Source organism: Littorina saxatilis, linkage group LG8 (assembly GCF_037325665.1).
Source record: "Littorina saxatilis isolate snail1 linkage group LG8, US_GU_Lsax_2.0, whole genome shotgun sequence".
Lineage (NCBI taxonomy): Eukaryota > Metazoa > Mollusca > Gastropoda > Littorinimorpha > Littorinidae > Littorina > Littorina saxatilis.
In genome coordinates this window covers 34,415,502-34,438,449 of record NC_090252.1, presented here as the reverse complement: position 1 = coordinate 34,438,449, position 22,948 = coordinate 34,415,502, and the positions used below count along the sequence as shown (strand labels likewise).

The window sequence follows — 22,948 nt, the reverse complement described above, 5'->3', positions numbered from 1 at the left end:
CGGATGGCATGGTTCTTGTACATCCCATACTTTTTATGTTGAATCTTTCGTTAAAAAGTATAGACCATATACAACTCTCAACATTTTCAACAGAAAATAAGATCGATGCTGAATCAATCTAGTCTCTTGACCCTTTGGGTTCTAATGAGACAAAGAGACTGCAATAAACAAACACACACTCATACATCGTCTGGATTGTGATGTATTAAAGCATATCATCCCGTCTGGATTGTGATGTATTATCTGTCAAAATATTAGTTTCGTATCTCACTACTTTTCATGGGAAAATACTGGGGATAAAATCATCCAACCTTAATTCATATCGATTTTGCATGTGACATGCCTTTTTCTTGTAAAACTATACCTACTGTGCTGCCATTCCATGCAGGTCATGTATGACCCAGAGCCTCACAGAATTAAGTTGCTTTATTTCCCCCCTCTGCTTCTTTCTCTCTGTAAACGTGTAGGGCTAGTTATTTTTCGGTAACTTACCCAACAACGGGCCTAAATCCTCGATAGCTCACAGGTTGATGAGCTAGACTTTGAGGGAACTACTTTAGCGATTGAAAAGTTCCGAACGCCCCAATGTATGAAATAAACATCTCTGGACCAAACAATACAAACAATACTGCATTTAAACTAGCAACTACAGGCTTGAACACATTAATCTCGATATAAAATCCATGAGTTTGGTTTTTTCTAAATCCAAATCTAACGATCAGTGCAGAGAAACTCGCTTTAGATCTCTTATGAATGCAAGCAAACTCTCAAGGCAAGTAACTCTCGTACTCTGTCTAGCGACAAGAGTAGTTCCCCTTTCAAATTTTCTGAACTGAGTTGCTTGGACGAAAGACTGCAATCCGACGGTTAGTTTTCGACAATATTTCATTTCTATAAACAGATCATACGCAACCAAATGCACACATCTCATCAATTTAAAGAACATACAGCCATTCCATACACTATTTTCTCCAGAAAACTGAACTTCATACAGTTAATATAACGTTAGAACACGGGTGCAAAAGTTCGTCTGCTAGTCCCATTCGAAGAAAGAACATTTCCTAAGCGATACCAAAACATGAACAGAACACACACTATTTGCCTTTACCGCCACAGCAGAATAACAACATAACTGTGTATACTTGATTTTAGTCCAAAACAGGGAAACTGTTAAGAAGTGTTAACAGAATTGATTGATTTTCCCTGAGCTATACAACCGTGCATTATTCAATCGCCTGCGCAAGTAGACTGCATTAGTTAGTTAATTAGTCTCTGCTCATTAAAGTTGTCTTCAAAATCAAATGTCCACTAACAGATTTAAAATAGATTGCATCGTATTCTTCATCAAATTTTGAATCTTAAAATACATACATTTGTCATGTTTACTCTTAAAATGTGATCACAATTAACGAAAATAGGTTAATTAGTACTACGATTAAAATTTAGGAAATCGATTCAAAATTTAGGAAATCGATTCAAAATTTAGGAAATCGATTCAAAATTTAGAAAATCGATTCAAAATTTATTTCATCTTATCCTTTATCATTTCCTGATTCAAAAAACATATAGATATGATATGTTGTATTCAAAACAAGCTCAGAAAGTTAAAAAGAATACAGAAAAGCGCGCTTTCCTGCTTAGCGCAATAGACACTACCGCGCTATTCTGGCTTGTCAATTTCACTTCGTTTTGCACATGAAAAGTGAGCGATTTCCTTCTTGCGGGGATTGACGAAGCTGTCTTGTCTTGGTGAAAAAATGCAGTGCGTTGGGTTTCATTCTGTGAGTTCGACAGCTTGACTAAATGTAGTAATTTCGCCTTATACAACTTGTTTTATGTTGAAATAGGGCCGAATATATCAAGAAGACAACTATGCCCTCTGGTAAAAAGATAATACACATACACAGCGTGTTTTTCTTGCTGCAAAATGTTTTGAATGAACTAATAAACAAGTCGCGTAAGGCGAAATTACTACATTTAGTCAAGCTGTGGAACTCACAGAATGAAACTGAACGCACTGCATTTTTTCACAATGACCGTAGTCCGCCGCTTGTGCATAACGGAGTGAAACTGACGAGCCTGTTCAGCGCGGTAGTGGTTTCGCTGTGCTGCATAGCACGCTTTTCTGTACCTCTCTTCGTTTTAACTTTCTAAGCGTGTTTTTAATCCAAACATATCATATCTATATGATTTTGGAATCGGGAACCGACAAGGAATAAGATGACATTGTTTTTAAATCGATTTCGGAAATTTAATTTTGATCATAATTTTTTTTTTTTTTTTTTTTCAGAGCTTGTTTTTAATCCAAATATAACATATTTTTGGAATCAGGAAATGATGTAGAATAAGATGAACGTAAATTTGGATCGTTTTATATAAAAAAAAAATTATTACAATTTTCCGATTTTTAATGACCAAAGTCATTAATTTATTTTTAAGCCACCAAGCTGAAATGCAACACCGAAGTCCAGCCTTCGTCGAAGATTGATTTGCCAAAATTTCAATCAATTTGATTGAAAAATGAGGGTGTGACAGTGCCGCCTCAACTTTTACAAAAAGCCGGATATGACGTCATCAAAAGTATTTATCAAAAAAAAAAAAAAACGTCCGGGGATATCATACCCAGGAACTCTTATGTCAAATTTCATAAAGATCGGTCCAGTAGTTTGGTCTGAATCGCTCTACACACGCACAGACACACAGACACACACACACACCACGACCCTCGTCTCGATTCCCCCTCTATGTTAAAACATTTAGTCAAAACTTGACTAAATGTAAAAAGCAAAGCCTACAACGTGAAACCTTGTTCAATCTGCCTTCAAAGTGTGTGTACGGTTCAGAACGATTAGTCATTGTGTGTTAATTAATCGCCTGACACTGTAAGGCAATTTTCCTTGTTTTTATGAGGACAGTAAACATTTTGAGTCTTGAGTCTTGAGTCTAATTGATCTGATAAAAACAATGTTGGGGTCAAAATCAACAGTCAGAAAATTGCCATAGCTCTCAAACTCTTCTCTCCTGTCGAGGTAACATGCAAAAAAACACAGACTCACTCTAAGGCCCTTGGACCGAGAACCTTTGGTCTTGACGTTGGTACAAATTGGATAACTGCTGCTACAATGGGAGACCAGTGCCTTGCTGAGGCTGTTACGACTAGCAGATTTTTGTAACGCCTTTGTACCGTGTTTCACTGGGTAAACACATATTTTCTGATAATATTTCTTTAAGTTCAGCGAACTTTTGGACATCATATTGAGACTGCATAGTGTGTTTAGTACTGTGTTCGAAGACACTGAGTTGCGTCTTCTGTCTTCTTTGTGAAACTATCATTGTATATTTCTTGAATATTGTTTATATGTAAGCAATTGATGTATAGCTGAGAGAACTCAGGATTCATAGAGAAGAGAGTCAACGACTGAATGTATCAGATTTGTAACTTCGTTTTAACATTGCATACAATGGGCGTTGGATAAGGAATGGAAAGTGTTCTGATTCAGTGCAAAATATTGAGAGAAAAAAAAGTTTACTAAACTGCAATTTCTGGGATGCTGGAAGTGGTGTTACCTCCTCTCTGAGGACTGGAGTTAACCCGAAATGTATTTCATGTATTTGTTGCAAACAGTATTGTCTGTCGACCAGTCAAAGAAACACACCTGACCGGGTATGCGTGCATATGCTTTATCCCGGCTCTAAAGCCGACATATAGGGCTGTACAAGACTGTCCAATTGTACCCGAGTGCCCGACGCGAAGCACAATAATTTCTCTTGGAGGCACAGCCACTCAAAGAGGAATTAGATTTCAAGGCTAACTTAAAGGCACACTCAGCCTCCCGTAAACCATCAGTTTTTGGTCACAGACACTGTCAGGCTTTTACACACAGTACAAACACCCTTTCGTTTAAACACTTACCGCTTGAGAACATCCTAGTAGGTGCCCTCCGTAAAGAGCATTGCATTTTTCAAAGAATTTATTTTTGCGTGGCCAGCCGGATTTACTTCAAAACAAATCGGACGCCTCGTTTTGGCGTTAGACCTAACTTTTAAAATCTAAGTAATACATTGACAGCTTGTTACACAAACATTCTTAAATCATAAAAGAAATCTTTTTTCATCAATTCAGACAAGATCAGTACAATTTGAAAGTTTGAAAAAACGGAGCCCGGAAGCACGTCATGCAAGGTCGTGTTTGCCCAAGCAGACGAATTTTCTGGCTATCGTAAGTTTCTTAGATCGGTCACCAGCCGCCACCGCTCAGTGTGTGCCACACGCAGTCATTTTTTGCATTTTAGATTCAGAGGTACACAGATACAGCGAGTTGCATTGAAACCACAAACTGACGACTAAATTGTGAAAAAAGGAGAGTCGTCACACAGGTCCACGATGGCTCAAGGGTTAAATGAACCACGAAAACTGGTGTGTGGTTTACGCAAGCTAAATAGCCATTCAAACGAACTGTGTCATTTAATGCTGTTAAATGCTATTGCAAGTGTGTTCCACAAGGTTATAACTGCTTATTTCGTGAAAGATTCCATCGTTCTATTAACCTCATGTGAGGCTGAGTGAGGCTTTAATCGCCTTACAAAAACAGTTATAAGTACGCAAAGGTTCCCAAGAGCATACAAGGAGACAGCAGCAACCAGACCCCATTGCAAATAGAACTCTACAATTGACAGGTGTCTATATAACCGGCGACTGACAAGAAACGTTGAGCTACAGCTAGTAAATAGCCCATGCTCAAGCCGTCAAGGCCGGCAGACAACTCGGAAGAGTCTTATAGCGGTTTTGAAGGGTGACGCAGAAGTCTCCCTGTCACACAATCAAAACCCCTGATTTCCCGAGCGCGAGCGTGCTTATGAGAATAGGTTATATGTCTGTTCCTGTTTCGTTGGCATGGATCGTTTACGACCCATCTTTTTTTGTTGAATCATTTGACAATTTAGTGTAGATGGTACAAGACCCACACCATTCGGACTGAGTAGTCCAAAGCATAATCTGGTAAAGGTTGATAGTTTGACTTGTTTAGGCGACCAATGACCGATTTTTGTTTGATGAAGTTATCTTCCCTTTAAATGAGTTATTGCGAGTTTACATACATACACTGATCCGTAGATGTGTTGTGGTCACATGTTAAATATTCTGTTCACTATATGTTCAGAATCAGTATTGGATGTTTTGAGCCAATGGTTTGCAACAAGCTGACACACTATTTGTGCAGTTGTGCTAGCATGAAGAATGTTTTAGGAATCCAGGGCTGATTAAGTGCACAATAAAGTTACCAACCAGATGGGTCCGAGCCAGCCGCAGGGTTGGATTAGTTGACAACACAAGCAAACCCTAATTTGAACCAATCAGACCCCGCGGCTGCAGGTTTCACACTGGTTGGTAATTTTCCCCTTACATCATGTACTTGCTGAGGTCAATTTTACGCCTGCTTCATTGTTTACTTGTTCCATTTGGCAGAACAAGAACAACATGCCCACTTGCTCGGCAAAGAAGAGACATTAGAAAGAAGTCTGAAAAGATATGACTTTTTCAGTTTTAATGTAAATGGTTTCAAACACAGGCTTTACTATTTAAACGGAGAAAGAGAACAAAATCGAAATCCGTCGTGAATAACCAAATAGGTTGAAGGGACATGACAAAGAAACAACTAACCAACCAACCTACATGTTGTATTAACCATTTAGACCGCCTGGGCAGGGATGTAGCTCAGTCGGTAGCGCGCTGGATGTGTATCCAGTTGGCCGCTGTCAGCTTGAGTTGACGTCCCCACGTTCGGCGAGAGATTTATTTCTCAGAGTCAACTTTGTGTGCAGACTCTCCTCGGTGTCCGAACACCCCCGTGTGTACACGCAAGCACAAGACCAAGTGCGCACGAAAAAGATCCTGTAATCCATGTCAGAGTTCAGTGGGTTATAGAAACACGAAAATACCCAGCATGCTTCCTCCGAAAACGGCGTATGGCTGCCTAAATGGTGGGGTAAAAAACGGTCATACACGTAAAATTCCACTCGTGCAAAAAACACGAGTGTACGTGGGAGTTTCAGCCCACGAACGCAGAAGAAGAAGATTTAGACCGCTTAGCGAAATGGAACTGACATTTTGACAGGCGGTCCAAATGGTTAATACAACATGTAGGTTGGTTGGTTAGTTGTTTCTTTGTCATGTCCCTTCAACCTATTTGGATTTACATTAAATGGCATGTTGTTCTTGTTCTGCCATTGTGTTAGGGGGCAGTGGTAGGTTCGTAAATTTTTAGCAACGTCGGTTTCAAATTTGTTTTTGTTTTCAATTGTGTTAGGGGGCAGTGGTAGGTTCGTAAATTTTTAGCAACGTCGGTTTCAAATTTGTTTTTGTTTTCAACTTTGTAAACCAGTTTTCTTGATTTTGTTTCGTTGCAAGTTAAAAAAAAAAAAAGTTTGATGGGAAACACCAATATAACGGATAATGAACCATATAGTTTTAAGAAACATAAGTAATTTACTGCTACCAGATTGTACTTTTTTGTTTTAATTGTTCTATTGTAGCCTGTCTGCATCGGAGAGCCTAAAAATATGTGCAGAATCTTTATATATTTTCAGCTTCGTGAAACTATCGCATTCACTCCGTTTTGTTATTGCCACGATGAGCCAATGTGGGTGTTTGTGGTGGCATTTATAATATTCAACGGAATGCGTCACAAAATGATAGTGTATTATTGTGAACTTTTCACTATTGTTTTTCCCTCTGTGGCCGGGTCATACCGATCTTGTACATTTGTTGTCAAAATCATGTCTGCGGCCGCTTGGTGTGTGAGTTCACAATCAAACGAATGTAATGTGACTCGCCCAGGAAGAAGATGGAAAATGTGTGTGTGTGTATAATCGGAACAGTCTGCATGAACAACATTCCGTTCAAGCACCGTGAGCAGATAAGTGCAACACGCACGCAAAAAAACTGATTCTGTTCCCCCATGCAGTGCCAAGCACTGCTAAGGGCCACTGCTCTGTGGGTGCACTACAGATAGTGGACGAATGCATAAATTGGCTGGGAGGCTTGCGCACCCGCGGTCTAATCTGTGTATGTCTCGGTGGGTTTGAACATACATCTTTCTTTGTTTCAGGGCCGGAAAGCGAAATGTACAAGGAGAATTTTGTTCAACAACGCATCCTTTGAACACGTCCATGCCAAGTGACCAAAATGTCGTCAATCTAGCAAAGGAACTGCTCCTCCTGGTAAACGCCCACCCCCAACTTTTTGGCAAAATTGGTGCATGGAGGGGGGGGGGGGTAGTTTAGAGTAGATAATGTTATGTTTCGATCAAAAACAAGCTCAGAAAGTTCAAAAGAATTTCCCTGTTAAGCACTGGTCATGTTCAAAGCCACCTTCCTGCCTTGCGGTGGATGTCCACAAATTTGTGTTTTACCTTTGGGTTAAAATAGGATGAACGAGAAACATAAAGAGCTAAATTTCGATAAGCTTAAGGCTACTTAATGCTTTACCTCTGATTCCGCCTTTTTCTGACCAGCAGCAAAGAAGATTACCCACCTAGCTTTAAGCTTAGCTCTATTTTATTTCTTCTTCCAACTGTTTCTAACTCTGTCAGTCAATTTAGCAGAATTCACAAAACAGCATCTTTTTATACTTTGAAAATAAAGGTAGTTTTGAAAAGAGAAAGTAACAAAACACAACAGGCTTGTCCCGTGTGTTGAAACAGTCGCAGCATCAAAATAATCACACAAAAGCAAGGTCAAACATGCCTTCATCAAACTTTTGTGATTTCATAATTCTAAAACTTTGTTCTCTATAACTGTTGGAGATTTTGTCAATCAAACAATGACGATTGTTTTCGCGTTTCTTTTGTTGCTTTGTATATATTTGTTTGATTATTTGCTTGCTCGCCCTAGCTTCTCACTGTACTGAAACAGCCCGACTTAAAGTAATCAGTGACATTCTGTCTGCTCTGGATGGTGGTGATGTGTCAGTGCTTACCCTACTTGACCTTTCTGCAGCGTTCGACACGATTGACCATGTCACGCTTCTCCATAGACTTCAGACTCTGTACGGCATCTCCGGTCCACCGCTAGCATGGCTCAAGTCCTATCTCATTGGCAGGACTCAGGCTGTGCTTGTCGATGGCCAGATGTCTGCTCCAGCCCCACTTTCTTTCGGCGTTCCTCAAGGTTCAGTACTCGGTCCCATCCTTTTCATCATGTACACTAAGCCCCTCTCCACACTGATTCAAAACCATTCTGTTTTAAATCAGTCTTTTGCTAATGACACCCGGCTGTATAAACCCAGTCCCCCTGCAGAGACACATTCCGCCATCCAGACCATTCAGACATGCATCACTGATGTTAAATCTTGGATAACAAACTTAAGCTGAATGATGATAAGACTGACGTCTTACTGTGCAAACAGAAGAACACATTTCCCTCTCCCCAACCTGTTTCTGTTCAAATAGGCAACACCGACATTCTTTTCTCACCATCAGCTAGAAACCTTGGATTCACCCTTTCATCTGACATGACCCTTAACAAACATACATGTATATCTTTAGTCTGTAGAGCAGCTTATTTTGAGCTTTGTAAGATCAGCACCATTCGCCACACACTCTCCTCTCAAACAACTAACATTCTTGTCTGTGCCTTTGTTCTTTCTAAACTTGACTACTGCAACTCTCTTCTCTCTGGCTGTCCTCTGTACTTCCTGCATAACTTACAAAAGTCCAAAACTCGGCAGCACGCCTCATTCTGAAAGCACGAAAACGAGATCACGCAACACCACTTAATTCTTCACACACTGCACTGGTTACCTATTCAAGCCCGCATTGACTACAAACTGTCCACCCTCTGCTTTAACTTCTTTTCTGGCTCGTCTCCTGCTTACTTCTCTGAACTCCTCACCGTCTATTCTCCAGCAAGACAACTCCGTGCCTCTTCTGACTGTCGCATCCTCACCATTCCACACATCAAAACCAAAACATACGGACAACGCACTTTTACTTTCTACGCACCCACACAATGGAATTCTCTCCCCTTTCACATCCGCCACTCTCAGTCACCCCAAGCATTCAAACGAGCACTTAAAATGCACCTCTTCAAGAAATACAACCCCTGATTTTGTTTTCTCAGTCCATCAGTAGGCTACATGTAGTGTATTTGTTGTTTTAGTGATAATCGTCTAGGGCTGTTTTCAGTATTGTTGATAACATGTTCTGTTTGATTAAGGGTATTTAGCTGGTATTTCCTTGTTTTCACAACCTATTTTATTCATGTTTTTATTACTTAATCAATCAATCAATCAATCAATGACGCTTATATCGCGCATATTCCGTGGGTACAGTTCTAGGCGCTCTGCAGTGATGCCGTGTGAGATGAAATTTTATACGGCCAGTAATTAGTTAAAGAATCTTTTGTATGTATGTTTGATGGTGTATGCTTTTAATTCAAAACATAAACGAGTACTCACATGAGTCGAAGTTTATGTAGAATTCCACGATGTAGTTTACAGGAACGGAGGGATATGTGAGATGCGCACACCGCCGGAAACACGCCATTTTTCACAGCACAGGTCATCTGATATAACCATATCAGATGATCTGATTTTTTTTTAAGCAACCAAAAATGTGTTAGTTGCATTTACATTTGATAAATTAGCTTATTTCCTTTATTGGAGAGGGTGAAACTGAAGGGTGGGCACATATCCCTCCGTTCCTGTAAACTACATCGTGGATTTCTACATAAACTTCGACTCAGGTGAGTACTCGTTTATGTTTTGAATTCCACTTCTCGTAGTTTACCGAAACTACGTGAGTTGTGATATTTTAAAGTTGGTTGGTTAAAGATTATAATTCAAACAAAGGAATAATCAAAGTCACACTAAAGTGAAATGTCAAACATTTATTCTCAAAGGACAACATGAGAATAGTGAACACCTGTCTTGGCTTTTACACCAAACATACATTGTTTGAAACAACCATGTATTACAAAAAATAAGTGATGCATTTATTCTCCATTCATTATGGGAATTGCAATTTCTTCATAACCAAAGAAACAATAAACACTACATGTACAACATATTTGAAAACAATGGATCAATTGTCCACAAAACCATTTGCATTTTCTCTTACATGGAGCCAGGGAGATAATTGTCTCTAGATCTCCATTTGTTAGCTCCCTTGTCTTGAATTTTTAACTTTCCCAATGCAAATTATCAGAATGTAATCAAAGTTCGATTGCTCATACGACTTCCGGCCACCACAGCAGCCCCTCCAAAAACCAAATTATCAGAATGTAATCAAACTTAGATTACTGAGCTGGAAGTTTTTTATTTTCCAACTTTCGCATAATAGTTTAAGATAGTGTTTGATTTATCTTTACTTTCCAGTGGTTTGTTATAGAACTTTTTGAAAGTGGATACATTTGACCAGCCTGCCACTTTCAAAATATGTTGAACAGCAACACCCGACTTGAACATTGCTGAAGATGATGCGCCCCGAAAGCTGTGGGGTGCAAAATTTGTAATTCCTGCGCGTATGAGGACAGTTTTTAGCCACCTAGCTATGGTGTCTTTCGCCGCTGGTCCATGTGGCTGTTGGTAACACAAAAGTAACTGGTCAGTCTCATCACTCTCACATCTGAATTCTACAGTACTATTAATGTACTGTCGAAGACAAGTCACCACACACAAAGTTTTGTCTTCTGTATAAAACGGTAACTGCAAAGGTTTTGGATGAAAACCAGGTCTAGACTGCTTCAACTTTTCAGTTATGTAAATTGTACATCCATCATCATGAAAACAAATATTTCTCAACCTGATCAAATGAATTGTCTGCACTCTGTGGGCAGTAATTAACAACAAGGAACACAATTTTAAAGTCAAATCCTTCAATGAAAGTTCAGAATTTTCACCCATGTTTTTGAACTAGAAGAGCAAACGCTCGATCGAGTCACTTTCGCAGTTCTGAATATTATATGAGGCATCAGATGGACAGGAAGAAATTGCTATTCACAACACAATGAGTCACGTTCACATAAAATTTGAGCCCGGTCACTTTTATAGTTTCCGAGAAAAGCCCAACGTTAAGTTGTGTGTTGCCGAACAGAAAAGGCTAGTTATCTCCCTTGTTTTTCTGATAACGTTCGTAAAAGGCTACAGATGTAAATACTTTGATGTAAAGAATAATCCTACAAAGTTTCAATCACATCCGATGAACTTTGTCAAAGATATAAAATGTCTAATTTTTCCTTTGACGCTGACCTGTGACCTTGAAAAAGGTCAAAGGTCAACGAAACCATCGTTAAAGTGTAGAGGTCATTGGAGGTCACGACTAAACAAAATATGAGCCCGATCGCTTTGATAGTTTCCGAGAAAAGTCCAACGTTAAGGTGGTGTCTACGGACGGCCGGCCAGACGGCCGGCCAGACGGCCGGCCGGACAGACTAACACTGACCGATTACATAGTCACTTTTTCTCAAGTGACTCAAAAACTGCAAAACTTTATCTACATCCCAAATTTCATTGTATCTTGGTTGTGGTGTACACAGTTCAAAGATTCCCTTTAGAAATCGAATTACTAAAGGGTGACATCCTACTGTTTTATTGTCTGGTAGAATAACCACTGCAGATAGTGCACTCCTTGCAGTGTTTATAGCACTGTATCCTAAGCCATCTTCATACAGCTTAGTCAAGAACTGTAACACCTCATCTATAGTCGGACGAAGGGGATCACACTGGCACTGCACACAAAACTTGCTCCATCTGCTGAGGTAGGAGGCATACTGCTGTCTGGTTGAAGGTCGCCACGATGCCCAGATAACTTGGAAAGTCTCACCTTGAACTCCTCTTGCTTCGAGGGATTTCCTGATAAGCAACAAGCCAGAAGTTGCAGAGTCCTGTGGAGCGGATGCGCATCTTGCGTATGTGGTAGATGGATGGTAAGCTTTCCCTTTGGAAGAAGAACAGGCTCTTGTGTCAGCATTTTCAACATCTGGGGGTACCATACTGCCGTAGGCCACTTTGGAACGATCAAGATTCCTTCCGCTCTGTCGCGCTGCCATTTGTTGAGCACTTTCTGCAGCAAGCTGAAAGGCGGAAAGGCATATATTAACCATTTTGACCAATCTTGGGTAAAGGCATCAATGGCCAAGGCTTCTGGGTCTGGTATCCAGGACACGAATGGTTTCATCTGAAAATTTAATCGTGATGCAAATAGATCGATGTCTGGCTTCAGCAGACGATCTTTTAATTTGCAGAAAATATCATGATTCAATTTCCACTCAGTACGATCATTGAATTGTCTTGACAAAACGTCAGCTTCTGTATTCAGTATTCCTGGGATATGTGAAATTGATATCCAAATACCATTTTCCTTGCACCACATCCAAATTTGTTTTGCAACGTTATTGCAATCTGGAGAACGCGATCCTCCCATATTGGATATATAGGAGACTGCACATGTGTTGTCTGTCAAGACTTTTACATGTTTTCCTGTGATCATTTCTTTGAAACTTTTCAAAGCGTATAAAATTGCCATCATTTCTAGAACATTGATGTGCAAATTCATTTCTGTTTTGGACCATCGCCCTCCAGTCTTAATTTGACCACAAACAGCTCCCCAACCACCTGAACTTGCAGCATCCGTCTGGATTTCAACTTCAGGATTAGTTTTTTCAATGGGGAAAAAAGATGAATCTAAATTTTCAATCCACCAGTCTAGTTCTTCTGTTGTCTTATCTGTCAAGCTTGTCAGCGATTCAAAATTTCCTGCAGAAAATTTTAACGATGTGGATTTCAGTCTGTCTAAACTCCTATAAAACAGTGGGCCCCACTGAACAGCTGGAAAAGTTGCTACCAACTGGCCTATAACTTGTGCCAGTTCTCTTATGGTCACCCTCTTCTTTCTTTTGAGTTCTGAACATGCGAGCACAACTTTTTGCTTTCTTTCCAGGGGTAAAGTAACTGTCATATCTTCAGAGTTTAAAAGAAACCCCAAGTACCTCAGTTTCTTGCAGGGTTTGAGGACTGATTTCTCTGTGTGGATAATAAATCCCAGTGAATCGAGTAATTTCACTGTCTTTGACACATTCTCTGCACACTCTTCAAAAGAATTACCTTGCAGATAACTATCATCAATAAAGGAAGTGGATAAATATCCCTGTGACCTGAGTGTGGCATAGACTGGTTTCATTAACTTTGTGAAATAACGAGGGCAGTTACTTAGTCCATTTGGGAAGCAGGTATACTGATAAAGTTTGTTTCTCCACATGAATTTGAGGTATTTCCTGCATTCTGCTTTTATTGGTACAGAGTAGTATGCATGTCTGAGATCCACTGAAGCCATGTAGCAGCCTCTTATCATCATTTGAGTTGCTGACGTAAGATTGTCCATCTTAAAGTGCTCATATTGTACTGAATCATTAAACTTTTTTAGATTCAAAATGAGACGGTAGGAGCCATCAGGTTTTGGGACCATGAAAACAGGGGAGATAATTTCATCTTCCTGATGCACCGATTTTTCAATAACTCCCAAGGATAACAGTTTTTCAATTTCCGAATCCATTTTTGTCCATAGATTTCCTTGTACTTGATTTTTCAAGTAAGAAAGATTTTCAGAATTTAAGTCAGAAAACTCATCTATTGGAATATCAGCACCGCACACCATGTCAAGAATAAATGGGTCTGATGTTATTTCTTCCCATTTTTGAACAAACTTTTTTAGTCTACCTGCTTCAAAAGGGCGGTTAGGTATTGTATCTTTACTTACAGATTTTGGCAGAGAAGGTAGTGGAGCTACTGCTGGCCTTGTTGCCACTCGGTTCGTCCGCTGCCGCGGTAGTTCGTTCTGCCCCGTGCACGGTAAGGTCCTCTCCCTCCCATTCTGCCTCTTGGTGTCCAGGTTCTTCCTGCACCTCTTGGCCTCCAATTCCAATCGTTTTTTGCAAAGGGGTTTTGTGGAAAAAACTTTTGACCTTTTACTCCACTTGACTGACTGAGACCCAGGCCCATTCTAGCTGTTGTATCAATGTTTGCACATGCAGCTTTCAGGTCATTGCCAAACAACATATCTGTGATTGGAACTTCAGCAGAACCAAGTTTTTTGTACTTTTTGTTCAGTTGAGCATTTGAAATTTTCCCCCTTCTGTCGATTGACAGATCATGGTTTGTTTTCTGTACAAGTGCAATAGAATCTGCTACACCTTTCATGAGTCCCCGAATTTCGGGTGATTCACTTTTCAGTATGGTTTGCCATATGTTTGTGAGTGCATAGGTCGCTGTACACAGCGCTTTCTGATACTGCTGTAGTTTCAAATCTGCACCTCTTGTTGCACGGTCAAGTATTGACCATATCTCCGGATTGACCTTTGGAACAACAACCTTCAAGTTTTTAGGTCTGGCATACTTGTTCATTTTTTCTTTCATTTTTTCTTCTGAAATTTGACCTTTTGCCATGGTCTCATCAACCAGCTTCGCGATACCTTCCGGTATTTCTGGTGCAAGCTTTTCAGCATTGTCGAACTCTTGTTCTATTTCTGCCATTTCAGTGTCAGAATTACTAGTGCCACAAGTTTCACCTTCGTTCACTCTGATCATCGATTCTATTTGATCATCATAATCTTCGAACGAATCAGATTCGTCTCCAGATTCTTGTGACTCTGCTTTTCGCTTTTGTCTTTGTGTCATCTTCGAACCATGATCATCAGGCGATTCGCCTTCGGTCTGGCCTTGGCCCTGACCTAGCAGCGCTAGGATACGTTCGTTTTGTTTTTTCATGTTATTCCAATCACTGATTGGAATGGTCACTGCCTCTAACCGAGGTTTTTTCTGATTCTTTTTCTTCCCTTCTTTTTCATTTGACACATGTTTGTCCTTTTGACTTGAACAAGGCAAGTCTAACAATTGATCCACTTCATCCGCGTGGATTTGGATTTCAGGCACTGATTCAGTGCTGTCCATTGTTCGAACAAATTCTAAGCATTTGCGACAACAAATAAGGAAAATACACTTACCGCAGGTCAAAACAAATGGTTAACCGAAGGAATAAATCAGTCAAGTTAGGAAAAAAGGACCCTAAAAGGAAGGATTAACCTGATAAAGTAAGACCGGTTTTGGAGAAGCTGCTATGGCGGCCGGAAGTCGTACGGGAATGGCGTGTTTCCGGCGGTGTGCGCATCTCACAAATCACGTAGTTTCGGTAAACTACGAGAAGTGGAATTTAGTCAGTCGGTATCAAACTAAAAGATCAACACGAAAAACCAGTCATCGCCGAGACTACATTTAGATAGTCTCGGCTAACCATAGCCCGAAGACCAAGACGGGTCACGCTCGTCTCCGCGAAGCATGTGACCGTAAAGTACTTACTGAACCTATTTCCTTTCATTCTGAGCACATCTTTAGAGTAAACAGGACATATCCATACATTTTGGAATTCAGGAGAAGATGAGGAATACAATGCAATCATTTTTTAATCTGCTCCTGAAAAATCACTTTAATGAGCAAACTAATAAACTACTTTTTAAGCTTACGAGCTGAAATGCAATCCCAAAGTCCGTACTTCGTCGAAAATTGCTTGTACAAAATGTCAGTCAATTTGGTTGAAAAATGAAGGTGTGACAGTACTGCCTCATATTTTACAAAAAAAAGCCGGATATGACGTCATCAAAGACATATATCCGAAAAATGAACAAAGTGGCTGGGGATATCTCATGGGAAGTTTTATGAAGATTGGTCCTGTAGTTTCCTCGGAATTACTTTATACACACATACACACACCATGACCCTCGTCTCGATTCCCCGTCTATGTTAAAACGTGTAGTCAAAACTTGACTAAATGTAAAAATTGCTGCTTCGCTTTTGTCGTGTGTTTCTGTGGAAGGTGGATTATAGTAGGCAATAGACAGATCTAGATCAGCACTTTTCAGCACGTTTACGGGAACGTGTAGGGGTAACGTCATCAAATCTAGTTTTTACGTCACGCGTTTGCCAAGATCTGCAGTCTTGGTGGGAGCAAAACAACGTATGATTTGGAACATTGGAGAAAACAAATTATGAGTCACGGACGACGCAATATCTACACGTACACGTACAGGTCCTGGCTACACGTTCGATCATCTAGAACACTGTAATGTAGTCTTTACGTCAAAGACACCTGTTTTTGAGAGCAAGTTAATCTGATAAATCAACGTGTACGTCTTAAAACTCAAAACTGACTGCACAAAACAACTTACGGTGTAGGCCAAACGCACTTTTTGAAATGACCGATGTCGGTTAAACAATACAATATTATTGAAAAATGATCATGACAATGATGTACTTTGAGGAAGTAAACTCGAAAAAAAAACACGCTTGCTGTTGATTGTTTCTTTACAAGTAGGCTTATATACCCTTGGTGTGTGTAACAGCCCAGACTTATGTGCAGTGGTCTATGTGCAAATTTACTCAGGAAAGAAGGTATAATTATGTGAAGGCAAGCGTTCGCACTGTAGATTGCTTGATGAGAGTTGGGAATATCGTCACGCTCATAAAATAATTGCCTATGCCATTATTTGATGTTTTGAGAAAAACGCAAAAAACTTTCTTTGGTTTCTGAACAATCTGCCTATCTCATTTTAGTTATACGTTGCAAACTGCCTATCTCGAGCGGCGACAGCTGGATAAACATGAGATAAAGAGCTGACAGCAACATTTTCAATCAGCAAAACTGTATAACAACCCACAAAGAGCTTTTGCATACTTTCACATTCTCAAAACAAGTCTTCCTGTATCATAAAAAAGCTAACTCAAGAAACGAGATCGGCAGTTTTGCTTACGTTACCGTGGCAATGGTTTCCGACGGTCTGAGAGTTTGTACTCTCTAACACATAATAGATACCCTTCCAGTAGCTTCCCCTGTAGTTTCACTACAGATATGCCTAACACTGAGATAGGTATTTTTCTTATGAGCGTGACGATATGTAAGCACAAAGGACGTCTTTTTTGTACATAAAATTATTAGTCTTTCCTTCGTGCATATGAATTTACAGCCTATCAATCTGATCTCATGTTTTTGTATCGCTATCTTACTTCTGTTGATAGCTTTCTAAAGTCCTTTTTACCTGTACATGGTTGTTTAGCCTATTTGTAATTAACGCATCTTTTTTGTATCACATATTGTCTTATTCCTGATGCCCACGGAACAATACAAAAGTAAATAAATCGTGCCACAAAACCATGTGTGTGTGCGTGCGTGCGTGTGTGCGTGCGTGCGTGTGTGCGTGTGTCTGTGTGTGTCTGTTTGTCTATCATTCTGTCTGTCTGTCGGTCGGTTGGTCAATCTGTTGGTCGATCAATCCGTGTTCTCTCCTTTTAAAAAAGTGTAGAATTATTAATTGATAGCCTCTACTCTGTTCACTTTGTCTCTCCACATACATACTACACCATTGAATTATCTGCTTTCAAAACGTGTTATAGTTATGCATCATCGAACAGAAAAAGATAACCTATGTCTAACATAATAGGTTTAAAAAACAAAAACAGTAGGCCTACACACACATATCACAAGATCCTGTTACGAGGGCTCATTAATTGCCACATAAAACAACATATGAAAGCATCTTGGTGCTGCTCTAAACACATCCGAAGTGCCTTCAATAACTGTTAGAGCTCAGCTCAGTCTGCGCCTTGACCCGCTGAACCCTTGACCAAGCTGACCTCTGACCACGACTGACCATAGCGGTCATCGTCTCTCTGTTTCTGGTGCTGGCCGACACATAGATGATGAAGTTGGCCGAACATTTGATGGTCGACAGTAGGTGTGTCAGCGACCGGGCAGTCTATATGTCTGTTCAAGTTGTATGTCTCCGTGTCTGTCTGTCTGTCTGAATACGGATCAGGAACAAAGTTTGCTGTAAACAAGAGAAACAACCGCTGTATATTCAGGCATGGGAATTGTCCGTGAAATCGCGGATTTCCGCAAAAAGGAAATTACGTTTCCGCGAAAATGAAAAATTGTCCGCGGCAAAAAAAAAAAGGTAAATTAAATTATATGTATACTATTGTCTCTCTATCCATTATTTGCTCACACAAGAACTATCAAAATATTGGTCTAAAATGCTAACATTCGTTTTCCTTCCGGAGGGCTTTGCGTCCTAGTCCCCCCAACGGGGCTCTGCCCCTGTACCCCGGAAGGGTCTAGGCGGCCCCTGGACCTTGACCTATTTTCAGAGTGTTTTTTTCTATTTTGGAATTCCCATGCCTGATATTGCCTCTTGAAGTGCAGCAAGATGATTGTACTCAGCATGGATACCATTTTCTTAGTTGTGGTCTAATTGTCATGCAGGATATGATTGTTTTTATTGATTTTTAACTAAACACTTTCGACAGTCAGGGTGGTTTTTTTTACATTATTTTAGTCAAGTTTTGACTAAATGTTTTAACATAGAGGGGGAATCGAGACGAGGGTTGTGGTGTATGTGTGTGTGTGTGTGTGTGTGTGTGTGTGTGTGTGTGTGTAGAGCGATTCAGAGAAAACTACTGGACCGATCTTCATGAAACTTCACATGACAGTTCCTGTGCATGATATCCCCAGACATTGTTTCTTATTTTTTCTATAAGTGTCTTTAATGACGTCATATCCGGTTTTTTGTATAAGTTGAGGCCGCACTGTCACGCCCTCATTGATTCCCGACTATGGGATTGGATTTGGCAGGGCGGTGCTGCTTTGACATATAACGTGCGCCACACACAAGACAGAAGTCGCAGCACAGGCTTCATGTCTCACCCAGTCACATTATTCTGACACCGGACCAACCAGTCCTAGCACTAACCCCATAATGCCAGACGCCAGGCGGAGCAGCCACTAGATTGCCAATTTTAAAGTCTTAGGTATGACCCGGCCGGGGTTCGAACCCACGACCTCCCGCTCACTGGGCGGACGCCTTACCACTAGGCCACCGTGTTGCAGTACTTTTCCTGGTTGTTGGACATTTTTGGTGAAATCAAATGTTTTTTAAATAAAAAAAAAGGCCAATCTTGGCTTTTACAAAATGTGTTCATACCAAAATTCTCGCTCAACACAGCAAGCAGTCTGGGTGTAGGTTGTTGGTATGTGGCCAAGTGGTGGGATGGTCTTGTCCCATGTAAAAGGCTGACTAGATCTGAGACGGCGTGCCGAACTGCTTACGAGGTGTGGAATGTGCTTTTACTTCTTCTTCTTCAGCGTTCCAGAATTGTCTGGTTACGTGTGAGCTCGTTTGCCCATTTGGGTTCCCCACACTATAGTCTGAGAGCATAGTCAGCTTCACTCCGCTTTCGTTGAGTAGGCATGCTGGGTATTTTCGTGTTTCCATAACCCACCGAACTCTGACATGGATTACAGGATCTTTTCCGTGCGCACTTGGTCTTGTGCTTGCGTGTACACACGAAGGGGGGTTAAGTCACTAGCAGGTCTGCACATAAGTTGACCTGGGAGATCGGAAAAATCTCCACTATTAACCCACCAGGCGGCAGCGACCGGGATTCGAACTCACGACCTCCCGATTAGGAGGCCGACGTCTTACCACCACGCCACTGCGCCCGTCAATGTGCCTTTACTAATGACAAGGTTCTAGTTGCCTCAGAGAGAAGCACTAAAGATGGGTTTACTTCGGAGAGAAATACAACATTATTGGCAGTGCCCTTACGTGATGCGCTTCTGCAGTCAAACCAAACGTAAGACTGTCTTTCGAAGGGCTCCGATTGACTTCAGCAGAGTTTCAAGGATTGACGCTTTACTGGCATTGGCTTATAAAAGCCTTATCAACATGGTGACACCCCGTAATACAAATTCCAGATTTTAAAACACGCACACACACACATACACACACACACACACACACACACACACACACACACACACACACACACACGTACACCAATGAACAAACGGAAAACAAAACTAATCAGAAAGCATTCACTTATATACATTCCGATTTGCCAAATTTCAAAGATTGCGCACAAGACATGTCTATCAAAAAATCAACGCTTCAGAATCCTAACAGTCTGTGAAAAGGTCCTGGGTTAGTCTTAAGCCCGCTACTAACTACAGCCGAACCAAGCCGAACTAGGTTCGGCGAATGTTACACCGTGCCTTGTTCGGTGTACTAACTAGTGGCGAATGTTTTGGTGACATCGGTCACATGATCAAGAAATTTCACGTGAGAATTAGACTCGTGATCGGTTGACAGCGTTAAACCGCCATTATTGTCACATTTCACGGATGAAGATACACAAATATTCAACCAATGAAAAGTCAGATCGGCTAAGGTTACAGTGACGCGCTGCAAGGTTTGCAGGAGTGAATCGGCGAATCTCGAAACGGTTGCAGCTGCAACCCCAAAATAGGGGAATCCCCTGATTTGATGACGTAGTGCAACATTCGCCGCACCATAGATGTGTATTGTCTATACATATCTCTGGCCGCACCTAGATCGGCTTGGTTCGGCTGTAGTTAATGGCGGGCTTAAGGTGAAAGCGGGTTTCTCATACAGCGCGAGGAGTCACATTGAACATTAAGGTTTGAGTATTATAAAAAAAAAAACTAAAAAAAACTGAAGATAGCTGTCAGGAAGACCTTCAGAAACACAAGACTGTCTGGTCGAACCGCTCTTTTGAGCACTCCCGATTGAAGACAACCCGACCCCGACCCTACCATTCCGGCACTGACCACCTCCCTCCCCCCCCCCCCCCCGCCCCCCCCCCCCCCCCCCCAACACACGCACCCATTAGTCATTACATGTTTTCAAGATTCTGCTTTAGGTGTCTGTCCATAATGTCATTACATCTACCTCCATTGCAAGCTTATTTTTATTGCGATAACTAATTTTATGATGTTTTTTTCGGCTTTGAACGAGCCGTACCACCCTGGGTGAAACAGTCTACTCGCACTTCGCTTGGAATCACATCCGGTCCACAACCGTCAAATAGTGTGCTTGCACTGTGCGAAGATTGACATCAACAGCCGTCAGATAGTGTGCTCGTAATGCTTCAAGAGTCACACCCACAAATGTCAGATAATGTGCTTAAACTGCGGTGAGAGTGACAACCACAACCGTCAGATAGTGTGCTCGTAATTGAAGAGTCACACCCACAAATATCAAATAATGTGCTTACACTGCGGGTAGAGTGACAACCACAGCCGTCAGATAGTGTGCTCGTAATGCTTCAAGAGTCACACCCACAAATGTCAGATAATGTGCTTACACTGTTAGTAGAGTGACAACCACAGCCGTCAAATAGTGTGCTCGTAATGCTTCAAGAGTCACACCCACAAATGTCAAATAATGTGCTTACACTGCGGGTAGAGTGACAACCACAGCCGTCATATAGTGTGCTCGTAATGCTTCAAGAGTCACACCCACAAATGTCAAATAATGTGCTTACACTGCGGGTAGAGTGACAATCACAGCGTCAAATTGAGTGCTCGTAAAGCTTCAAGAGTCACACCCACAAACGTCAAATAATGTGCTTACACTGCGGGTAGAGTGACAATCACAGCCGTCATATAGTGTGCTCGTAATGCTTCAAGAGTCACACCCACAAATGTCAAATAATGTGCTTACACTGCGGGTAGAGTGACAATCACATCCGTCAAATAGTGTGCTCGTAATGCTTCAAGAGTCACACCCACAAACGTCAAGTAATGTGCTTGCACTGCGGATAGAGTGACAATCACAGCCGTCACTAATGTGCTCGTAATGCTTGAAGAGTCACACCCACAAACGTCAAATAATGTGCTTACACTGCGGGTAGAGTGACAATCACAGCCGTCATATAGTGTGCTCGTAATTCTTGATGAGTCACACCCACAAAAGTCAAATAATGTGCTTGAACTGCGGGTAGAGTGACAATCACAGTCGTCAGATAGTGTGCTCGTAGTCCTTGAAGATTACCATCCACGGATTTTAGAAATAATTCACGCAATTCTCGCGGAGAACCACCCACACTGACAGCCGTCAGTTAGAATGGGGTATATCATCAGTCCAGGGTGAAAGAGTGTGCTCGCACATTGCGTGGAGTCACATCCACAGCAGTCAGATAGCCGTGCTCATCAACCGGGCCAACAGATGAACTGTTAGGGTTAGTGTTAGCGTCACAGGCCGGGGGAGAGAAGTCACGCAAGGCTGTACCGTCATTGGTCGCACACCGCCTGGTCTTGTTGAACATCGGAAGAGTTGCGGAATTCAGTTTCCTGGCCGCTTCTTTATGACCGGCTGTTTCCTGGCTTTCCCGGTTTACAGTGGAAGCAGGACGTAGAGAGCCGTCACCTTCGTCCTGATCAACATTTTTCTTGACCATTCCAGGTTGAGAGATAGAAGAATCCTCTGTCTTTCTTCTTTGACTGCTGCCTGCCTGGTTGCTCCCCTCGACTTCAGCCGAGGAAGGATGTGCAGACTTGTCCACCTCATCATGATCAACTGTATTCTTGGCCATTCCAGGCATGAGCTTAAAACCCGAAGATTGCTTACTTTTTCTACTTCGACTGCTTCCTGCTTTTTCGCTTTCAGGCACTGACCCAGAAGCAACTGGATTTAAATACGCATCATTGCCATCATCCAGATCATCTGACTCCTTAGCCATTTTAGGTTGAGAAAGAGAAGAATGCTTAGTTTTTCTACTTCGACTGCTTCTTGGATTCTTGCTTTCTTCAACAGACGTCGAGGCAACTGGATTAAGATAAGCATCGTCCTCGGGACGAGTATCTTGTGGTTGCAGATTCTGACTCTGCGTAGACACAGACGTAGACGGCGACGTAGTAGTGCTTACGTTTACGTTTGCAGCTCCTACGGGCTCGTAATCTGCGGGGTTGGGGTCGGTGGGAGTCGAAGCAGTGGGGTTGAGGTAGGTGTCTGGCTGGCTGTTTTCGCATCTCCCTGGAGGTTGACTAGCTTGCAGTCCTGCAACGATCGAACGAAGGTCTGGAAAATAAAAATAGATGGTGATATTGAGA

The 22,948-nt window shown here is 41.5% G+C and overlaps 1 protein-coding gene across 2 annotated transcripts in view; it reads right to left on the bottom strand.

Moving 5' to 3' along the window:
- LOC138972282 (nucleolar and coiled-body phosphoprotein 1-like) overlaps positions 1-22,948 on the bottom strand; it is a 182,091-nt gene that overhangs the window by 157,457 nt on the left and 1,686 nt on the right. The window contains exon 3 of one of the 2 annotated variants that reach the window (XM_070344986.1): positions 20,726-22,916. The exons of the other annotated variant lie outside the window; for it this stretch is intronic. Within the exon in view, the coding sequence (XP_070201087.1) occupies positions 21,976-22,916 (941 nt within the window). The 3' untranslated portion in view covers positions 20,726-21,975. Of the gene's footprint in view, positions 1-20,725; positions 22,917-22,948 lie in introns of those variants that run through there. 2 annotated transcript variants of the gene reach the window in all.